Source organism: Phaethon lepturus, unplaced genomic scaffold (assembly GCF_000687285.1).
Source record: "Phaethon lepturus isolate BGI_N335 unplaced genomic scaffold, ASM68728v1 scaffold21268, whole genome shotgun sequence".
NCBI lineage: Eukaryota > Metazoa > Chordata > Aves > Phaethontiformes > Phaethontidae > Phaethon > Phaethon lepturus.
The window spans coordinates 830-11019 of NW_010555770.1; the positions used below are offsets into that span (position 1 = coordinate 830).

Here is a 10190-nt window from a genome sequence, read left to right on the forward strand (position 1 = left end):
CAGGACTTCCATTTGCCTGTGGCTGCCCCAAACCTGGCCCAGGCACAAATGGGAACATCGGGAGCTTGGTTCCTTCGAGCATCAGCCACAGGACCAGTGGTCCCCCATGGGCTTTCCTCATCACTGCAGGCTCCCTGCGCATGGGTGGGAGCTGCAGGCAGGGGTGCTGCCTGCCGAGAGGGGCCTCATCCCCATCACCCACCGAGAGGGTCATCATCCCCATCACCCACTGCCGACCACCTCGCTGCCCTGCAAGCACCACTCCCGGCACCACACTTGCTCCGAGTGCCTCCATCCCGCATGCTCCGTCCTGAGCAGGGAGACACCAGGGAGCACCAGGATGAACGGGAAGAGAAATGCTGAGACAAAGCCCATGACTCTCAAGGTAAGGAGGCAACGCTTTTTCTAACTACAGCCAGTACAAAAGCTCCTCGCCCCGTATCAGCTGGGAAGGCTAAAAATTTTTAAGAGTGTTGTAGAGAAGCTGGGATGTGCTGTGAGTATTTTTGTCCTGGGTTAGGAAAGAACTAAGAGGCTTGTGCCCACACGAGCGACAAAGTGTCTCCCTGTCCCTTATTGCTGGAGGGACAGCAAACACCCTGCCAGGCACCAGTGCTGCCGCAGCGTGGTTTGGCTGGTGAGCTCTCGGGGCGCTGACGTGTGCTTTTAAGTGCTCTTGGTAGGGAAGAGAAATCCCAGAAGGGGTGAGAAAGCGAGCGCAGGGCTGGCGCAGGGCGTCGCACCAGGACTCGGCACGGCCCTTGCATCCTGATGAGCTGCGCCGACCACTCTCCCTGGGAAAGGGCCAGGATGCCAAGGCGAGTCGCCCTCGGCAGCCCGCACCCCGGCACACAATGCCACCCGCCAGCTGCTGCCTGGTCTCTGCCTCCTCCATCTACATTACGAACCTGCTTGGTAAAAGCGTCCTTGCAGAGAGAGGTGAGCTCTGCAAGCTGATTTATGACCACACACAGCCCCGGTGGCATCCCAGCACCGCACGGCTGCAGAGCAGGGTGTACATGCGAGGAGCTGGCAAGCCGGCATCTCCAGCGCATCTTCACCAGGGACTCCCAGCCAAGCACAGCCGCATCTGGGGGAACTCCCCATCCACTGGGTCCAGGCCAACCCAAACCCATACCCTCTGGAAGAAAACATGTAATAGGTACTGACACTGTGTGCTGCATGGTAAACGGCGAGCAGCAACCTAACCTGCCCGCTAACCTGGGCACCTTGGAGCTAGATGCCATTTAATTCAGCTGAGTGCCTGAAGAAAAGGCAAGGAGGAGCAGCAGACCTGTGCCAGGGATGCTCCTCAGGAAAGCAGAGTTGCCAAGAGGATTTGAGGACCCCACTGAATTCCCAGTGCCGTGCAGCTGCGAAAAATGCTAAGGTGCTCTGTGGCCGTCGCTGGTGAGGGGATGGTTTTGCCCCCTCAGCACTGGTCAGGCTGACATGACCCAGCCTGGAAATGGGCAGGGCTGTAACGGCTCTGCCGAAATTGGTGAGGAGAGAAGAGCGTGGTAAGGCCAGAGGAAAGCGTGGTGAGCAGCAAGGCGAACGCTCCAGCTGCCTGGGTGGGCAGCAGCCCTCAGCGACAGCCCCCCTCAGCCCACAAGAGAACAGGGCTGCAGGAAAAGCAAATTGAAGCAAAAAAAAAAGATAGAAAAAAAATGAGGTACCAATTTTACCTGCACTAGCAGGGGCTCGGGCAGGCTCCCAGCTTTTGCACACAGCAGTCAGTCACCCCTTTGCAGGAGCAGAACAGCAGCCCCTGGGTCTTTTCCTGGACTCTGCAAGCAACAGTATTGTCTCTGCATTTCTGAGCATTTATTTGGGCTCCAGGTGGATCCAGCTGCCCGGACAAAGCAGGAGCTTGCTGAGAGTCACAAATCACGAATTCTGCGATTCTGAAAGCTCACAGCACTGCAAACACCACAGCTGCACACGTGAGGGTCTCCCAGGACATGAGCAGGTCTCAAACACAGCAGGATGGGGCAGCAATGCAGGAGGCAGTGGATTGATGTGCTGGAGGGCTACAGCACTCGTGGAGGACGAGAGACATGGTTTAAGGTGAAAGCAGAGAGTGGCTCAAGAAGGCACGGGAAAAATACACAGCACGTGAGCCACCAGTGCAGCAGATTCTCACAACACAGCCACAGGGGACAGGCAGCAATGGCCACTGCCAGGACCACCGGGGCTGGCTCTGGCCTGTGTCTCCCTGCCCTGGTTCCTCCTCTCCCCATATACCCGCTCTGCACTGGCACAGGGGCAAGGGGAGCCTGTGCCCTGGCCCGCGGAGCAGCTCCAGGAGCTCTGCCCAAGATCTCACAGCCCCAGTTTGCCAGAGGGAATTAAACTACAAATTTACTACCAGGGCAAAGCAGCGTGCCCGAGTCACCGCATCTACCCAAATGCCTCTGCCCAGAAGTGACCAGCCTCTTCCCACCAGCCCCTCACTGCTGCACCGCTCCCGGCAAGTGGCCGTGGCGGGGCATGCTGCCGAGGGCAGGTGCTCTCCCAGCAAAGAGCAGCGCAGTGCTCTGCTCTTCCCGTCTGTCCTCCGTGTGCCCAGAAGCGAGCCGAGTCCTCTGCTCTGTCACAAGCAATTCCCTGTTCTGTGTGTCCCCAGGCCGCTCGATGTCCTGGAAGCACCTTCCCGTGCCGGCATGCAGCAAGGAGCGACACTGAAGTGCAGAGCAGGAACAAGGAGGGGATCCCCACGCGGTCCACAGGCCTCGGCGCTGCCCTTTTCAACAGGCCCCTCGCAGCAGGTCTGAGGGCTGCGAGGACGGGGCTCTGCCTGCCTGTCCCTCTGCCCGCAGCACCGTTCTGCCAGCACCTGCCTCCAAACGTCCCAAGGTCCCTTGCAGACCTGCGGGAAAACTTTGGGTTTTGTTTAAAACAACCTATTTCTACACCTTGCAACCGCATGAAAAACACCAAGTGACTCCTACAAGAGCTGCTATTAAAAGGAAAAAAATAACCCAACTCCCACCCATTTTGGTTTTAACTCCCATTCTTCTGAGGGTGTGGTGCCAGTCCCCACTGCTGGTGGCACCGAGGACAGCCGGCTGCTTTGTCACACCCCACAGCTGCCATCCCTCCCCCAGACCCTGGGCTCCAACTCCCTCTTCCAGAGTTCTCCTGGTTGGACAGACGGATTTGAGACCAGGCATTTCGGTGATCACTGGGGCAGGGTGTAGGCAGGAGCGAACGAACGGACGAACCAGCTGTGGTTTGCAGGACTGCCCATGGGATCCTGCTGGGGCTGGGGCTCTGGCCCCGGGGAAACCGGCATTTCTCAGCTTGGTTTTGCAGCTGGTTCATGGCTTCCTGCTCCTCGGTGCTCCTTTGTCAGGGGAGAAAGGAAATGGGTATCTCAAGGACTTTTGATATCCGCATAAAAGAAATTAATTGAAGGGAATTCAACGTTATGACTCAGGCTGCAACACTGGAGAGAGCTTTTAGCAGAGAGAGATGAGGAGACTCCTCCTGGCAGGATAACATCCCCCGGTAGAAGGTGAATTTAGCTAATTTGGACTGTCTGGGTAACCCGTGTATTTGTCAAGTGCTAGGGTTATCCCAGTGCTGCCCCAGCCCCGTGCAGCTGTGACTGCAGGATTCAAATCTGATTTTTTAATCAGTTTTGTTGTCTAGCTTAGTCTGCAGGTTTGGGTGAAGACTGGCTTTTACTGCTCTCGCCTGCCATGGGTGGAAGGTGTTAAGGACATGTCCTGCAGCTGAGAGACCTGGCCTCTCCCCAGCACAGGCATGAAGAGGGACTGTCACAGGACACACGAGGGACTGAAAACCGGAAAATGTGGGGGTAACTGGGGGAAAAACAGCAACTGCTCAGTCCCAAAGGGGCTTCTTAAACCTGGCTTGGAGACAGTGAGGTGTTTGGCCCCATGGGCAGCGGCTCGCCCTCCCTTGGGTTCAGCGAGCTGGCTGTCCCCTTCCCTCATGCACGTCATCCCACCTTCACCCCAGACACACCCCTCTGATGGGGCTATTTCGGTGACCTTCTCAGCCCCTCATATCTACGTTGTGCCGAAGGGGAGGAAAGTCTGGGTGCCATATCCTCCACTGTGCCCACCACCACTCACCATGATTCTGATGGCACATCAGGGGTCCCCACTGGGGATCCCCGACACGGTGCCCCCGGGCACTGCACACCAGCCCCGAATCCCTGGGGGAAGAGGGGCTGTGTGGTGCCTTTGGGGTCTGCAGTGTCTGCATCTCACTAGGAAACTTCCTGAGAGCCGAGCACCAAAAGAAAAGGGAACAAACACAGCCCCTGCCCCCCTCAAATAGAAATCCCTCAAAAATAAATGTAAATTAAAGGCAGTGTGCTCAGGATGGCAAGCACTGGCCATTTACAGAGACAGGAGCTCCCTTACGGCATTTTGCTCCACAGGCTGTTTCTGAGCCAAAAATCAGCGAGATTCAGAATAGAGTTATGAGTTTGTATGAATCAGAACTGACAGTTACTTTATCTGGAACAAGTTAAGGGATGTAAGCTCCAGGACACGAGCGGCTCCAAAACACCCTGCTCAGTCCCTCCCTGCGGGTCCTCAGGCACATTACCAGCTACTACGGGAGGGTTACGCTGCCTTCCAAAGCCCAGGGCTTGCTGCTGCGGAGCACAAGGCGCTGGATGGATGCGAGGTCTGCTCTGCGTCGCTGCTCCTGTCCCCGCTGCACAACAGGAGTGGCAGGGGAAGGAGAGAGGAAATTTTCAGGAAAGTTTTTTTTGGGGCCAGAAGCTGGTAGTTCAACAAATGCAAAGTTTTTTTGCAGTGATGTCATCTTTTTGCTGCAAGGTTGGCAGGTGGAAGCAATTCACCTGGAAGATCATATATGGGCAATAGTTCTCCCTTGGCTTGAAGCTACTTCATCCTCATTCCCTGCAGCTGTTATGCTCCTAGCTAGTTTGAAGCAGTGTTATGTGTCTCTCTCATTTTTTTCATTAAGGATTACAATGAATGACTTTTATATCCATGAAAACAATTTTTTTGAAACCTCAAACTTTCTCCAAAAGGAGCTGGCTCTCCAGCAAGTCCCAGTCGGGAAGACGAGCCCATCCTGATGTGGCTCAGCAGAACCCCCGCATCGCCACCAGCACCAGGGAGTGTTTTGGGGCTGCAGCGTTCGCTCGTGCCAGCCCCTGCTCTCCCTTAAGGCTGCAGACACATCACCACACCAGGCAGCTGAGCCGTGCTCAGCCCAGCAGTTGGCAACAGGCTTCCTAACCGCTCCTCTCCACGGACGTGCCAAAACGATGCCGTGCAGCTGCGCTGGGGAGGGGTCCCATCTCAGATGGTGGCAAACGCAGCTCAGGGGCAGAAGATGAAGCCACCGACCGAGGCTCTGCCTCTGCTCCCAGTTCACATGCTGGTGGGTGGGAAGGGCCCATCTGAGAGGTGAGTGTAGCTCAGAAGGGGGTCTCCCAAAGAAGAAAAGGGCTGAGGTGGGTATGTATTATCACATTCTCCATTGGACAAAGTGCCTAGACATGGCATAATTAACTCCAAAGTGCCACTGATAAAGACAAACCCCAGTCCTGTGGCCAGTGACATGGCCCCAGGTGGAAAGTGCTTGTGCCTGGCCTAAGGGAGCGGGAAGGTCTCACCACAGTGACTGCTGGACTTGAAGCGTGGGGAAACACCTTCAAACGTGACCAGTCACTTCCCCCCATGCAAGAGGGACTGTGTTCAGCTGGTTGCCTCTTCTGACCCTCAGTAGACTGTAAGTACAAACCCAAAGAGCCCCTGAAAACAGAGCCCCGGACCTGCTCAGAGTGACCATCCTCACGGGAGGCATGTGGGTGCGGTGCCACGCAGAGGTGGCTGGAGCCTCTTGCTCCAGCATTAGTGCCGGACATCAGGACAACTTTGTTCAAAGCTTGGAGTTCGCTCACAGGGTGACTGCATCTGACATTACACCAGAGAATTAGGGAATCAGAGGAAATTCTCTGATATTTCTGATATCCTGGGCAGCTGCGTCAGTGCATGGAGGTGGTGGTGTATTCCTCTGCTCTGGTGTCCAGCAGATGACTGCTATGTGGTGGCTGGAAAAATCAGCTCAGCCGCCTTCCTCTCACTCCTGTACCTGCCCTCCATGGAGGGTGGACGAGAGGGATCACCCACGCAGACCATTTCTCTTCAAGTAAGCATCAGCCCGTGGGACTTTCTGAAGGAGCTCCTCCACTAATTTTGAGGACTGGGGTGGCATCAGGATGCTGCCAGTCATACAGTTGTTGATGTGCTCACGTTAAAGGCCCATTTCTGATTTTATAACAGAAGGATTTAGCAAAATCTCCAGTTTTGTGTTACCGGGATTTTGAACAGGGCAGATGGCTAGGTTTCTATTTGCGATAAAGCAGAGCCTTTCCTCTTAATTAGATCCAGTCTTCTCCTAGGGGGGTACTGGCTTTAGAGCTGGAGCTTTCTGTGAAGCTCTAATTAAACCCATCCTTGATTGTCGTCCACTAATCAGACATTGATGATTTAAACTTTTTTTTTTTCCTGAAAGAGATATTGAATTTCTGATCATCATCCTCTCCTCCTCCCTGACCTTCCTACTCTTGATTTTTCTCCTCTGAAGGGCCCGTTCATGCCCTCACTCAGCAGCCCTGTATTCTGCACCGGCTATCTCGTAGGAACAGGGTGGGCCCAACTCTGCCCCACCTCTCTACCTTTCACTTTGTTTACCTGATTCTCACTAGAGATACCATGAAACTTTGGGCCTCGCTGTTGCTTCTGCAAGTCCTTCAGCTAAAACCTCACTGAGACAGGAGGAACGCCTTTCTCTTCTTTGCCCCTCCAAGTTCTCTGTTCTGGCACGACCCTCCGACCTCCCAGGCAGGTGAATCTCCAAAGCTTGCCATCATGCTGTGCCGGAGCCTGTGTTGGGCCACATCCCTACCCTACCTATGGGATTTGGCCCATGGTGTCCTCTCCATGGGTCATGGCAGCTCCTTCTCCATGCGCAAGGCAACACATCCACCTGTGGCTGCCTCTGACATGCCCAGGGAAGTTCAGCCCTGCCCAGTCCCCCACAGGACGAGAATTCCTCTTGCTGGGACACACCACACCACTGCCTCTGCATCCTGACCCTCCCTGATGGTGACACCAGCCTCTCCTGCAGGATAGAAGCTCTCTCAGGCTGCCCCGTCTCAGGGCAGGGTGGATGGCCAGTCTCTGTTAATGCCGCCTTGGACTTTCCCCGACACAGAAAGGCTGCATAGCTCTGCTGTTTTGGGAGAGCTCTGAGCCAAGCCTGGGCCAGCTGGGGCCAGGAAAGCTGGCCCATGGCCCCAGCAAGCTGCGCACTTGGGGTTCTCGCAAGTGCAGTTGTGAGCAACACAAGTGTAGTTGCAAGGTGCCAAGTGTGAGGAGGGACAAGCCCCAGGGCAGGCCGAGAGGTACCTAGAGGTGACAGCAGCAGGGTGCTCCATAGCCACCCCAGCCTGAGCTGTGACAGGACAGAAAGCACCAGGGAGGAAGCCTGGGGCTGCCTTCAGTGCAGTGCCCTCCACCACGCAGTTCCCGGCGCAGCAGCAGCGCCGGCTGGGTGCTCCAAGCCACTTGATTAAGCTGCTGACAATCGATAGAATTTGGGCTTTGAGCTTGCCTTAAATGGGTAAATCTTTGGGACAGGGAAAATTAAAGATGAAGGAATTTCCCAATAAACCAAGGCAGCTCCAGGTCTGGCTGTGGTCCTGATTTGGGTGAGGAGAGGTCAGGCTTTCCAGCCCAAGGAGCTGCAAGGGAGAGAGCCAGGCTAGCTGCAAGCCCCTAGCATGGGGGGGCTTTGTCCTCCCACATCAATGACCTCCCTTCTCCCACGGAGGGGTGGACTGGGGTCCTTTCATGAGGCATATGGGGGGCTCTGGGTCTATTCACACTTTGTATACAATGGGGAGTAACACAATGTTTTTCCACATGCGGTAAAAGCAGAGAGAGAAGGAAGTGAAGGGTCACGCTACTGGGGGAAGCTCAGCATCTCTTCTCGGTGTCTTTCTCACAAAAGGACAGACCCTCTGTGGGGACAGCTTGGACGTCTGCAGACAAGGGGATATTTGGGATCCTTATCTGTTCCCCTTCTGCAGAAAAGTTTGGGTTATTGTATGATGTCCCTTTGAGGAGTGAGTCTGTGAGGGTGTTGGGGTACATGTATGGTGGGGTTTCTTTTGTGGAGGGAGCTAAGGAGGATCTATAGACAGGGCTGCTTTTGGGGGGAATGACTGGGCTTGAGCCTGTGGTTACTTCTGAGGAGACATCAAGGTAAATGTATGGTGTCCCTCTGTGGGAAGCTCTGTACTCGGGGTCCCTTTATGCAGAGAGCTGGTGAAAGTCTGTCCTTACAGCCCTTTCCTGATGCTGGAGGGAGGGGGCCTGAGCACAGCTCTTTAAGGGAGAGATGGAGGGTCTGTCTGTGCACAGGTGCTTTTACAGGGCTGAGGGTTCCATGCATGGGCTCCTGCTCCCTTCAGAGGCTAGGGGTTCCCCAAAAATGGGTGTCCCCTGTAGGAGGGCTTGCTTAGGGATGCCTTTGGGGATGGGTAGACTGGGAGACTAGTCCCTGATGTGAGGTGCCCCTGGGGGTCTGGTCCCAGGTCCAGGGTGTCCTATGGCATCCTTGCAGCTGACCCTTGACTGTGGGACAGTCCTTGTTGCAGAGTATCCCAGAGCTGGTCCCTGACTGGGGTGTACTGGGGTACCCCGAGACTGGTCCCTGGCCCAGGGTGGCCCAGGGTGCTCCAAGGACAGTGTCTGGCCCAGCTGTCCTGGGGTGCCCCAGGCTTTTCAGGCGCGCCAGGACTGGTGGCTGTTCTGGGGTCCCCTGAGGTGGGTCCTTGATCCAGCTTTCCATCTGGGTCCCAGGGAGCCCTGTGGTTCCCTGGGGTCAGATCTTGCCTGGGGAGCCCCAGGTGCCAGTGCCCAGAACAGGTCCCAGTTCCTGGTACTCCATCAGTGCTAGTGCCTGGCCTGGATGTCCCAGGAAGCCCTGGAGTGGCCTGGGGATGGTTCTCGTCTGGGATGCCCCATGGCCCTGCAGTGCTTGTACCCTGCCCAGCTTCCTTGAGTAACCATGGTGTTTCCTGCAGCCAACCTCTACCCAAGGGAGCCCTGGGTGCCAGTGCCTAGAGCCAGCACCTGTTCCTGGTGCTCTGTCAGTGCTAGTGCCTGGCCTGGGTGTCCCAGGAAGCCCTGGGGTGCCCTGGGGCCAGTTCCTGGCTGAGATGTCCTATGGATCCACAGTACTTATACCCAGCCCAGCTTTCTCAGGCAGTGCTGGTGTTCCTTGTGGACAGGGGCCCTAATAACAGTGCCTGGGGAGCACTGGGTGCTAGTGCCCTGAGTTGGTGCCCATTCCTGGTACTCCATCAGTGCTAGTGCCTGGCCTGGGTGTCCCAGGAAGCCCTGGGGTGGCCTGGGGATGGTTCTCGTCTGGGATGCCCCATGGCCCTGCAGTGCTTGTACCCTGCCCAGCTTCCCTCAGCACCCATGCCCATTCCTGGTACTCCATCAGTGCTAGTGCCTGGCCTGGGTGTCCCAGGAAGCCCTGGGGCTGGTTCCTGGAACCATGGCCCCGCAGTGCTTGGACCCAGCCCAGCTTCCTTAAGCAACCCTGGTGATCCCTGTGGCCAAGGGCCCTGCTACCAGTGCCTGGGGCTCTGCAGGTGCCAGTGCCACTGCCCACGCTTGGCGCTGCTGTCCCAGAGAACTCCCGCATCCCCCGCACCCACCACCCTCTCCAATGCCCGGAGAAGGCCCCTCGGGGGTGGGCTATGCCCGTGGGGGGCCGGTGGGTACCTGCCAGCAGCTGCATCCAGGCGCAGATCTTGTAGACGGTGGCGGTGTTGCAGAAGAAGAAGAGGGCGAAGCAGGTGATGCAGCCCAGCGTCAGCACCATGGACAGCAGCACGAAGAAGGCCGCCGCCTGGAAGGCGCCCGAGGGGATGGTGCTGAAGTCCCACGCAGTAGTGGAACAGCCCAAAGTAACCGGGTTTGGGCGTATTGACGCTGTCGCCCACCCAGTAGGGCTGGATGAAGACCACCACGTTGATGATGGCGAAGCAGATGGTGAAAATGGCCCAGAGCACGCCGATGGCGCGCGAGTTCCGCACGTAGTTGTCATGGTAGAGCTTGGAGGCTTCCTGCGAGGGCAGCATCCTGCCGGCC

At 56.5% G+C, this 10190-nt stretch overlaps 1 protein-coding gene across 1 annotated transcript in view; it reads right to left on the bottom strand.

Annotated features, from left to right (window-relative positions):
• LOC104624818 (lipoma HMGIC fusion partner-like 4 protein) overlaps positions 1 to 10180 on the bottom strand; it is a gene marked incomplete at its 3' end in the record, with an annotated part of 10798 nt that extends 618 nt beyond the window's left edge. The window contains 2 exon segments of the mRNA XM_010292282.1: positions 9822 to 9982; positions 9984 to 10180. Coding sequence (XP_010290584.1) covers positions 9822 to 9982; positions 9984 to 10180 — 358 coding nt within the window.
• Between the last annotated feature and the right edge of the window lie 10 nt (positions 10181 to 10190).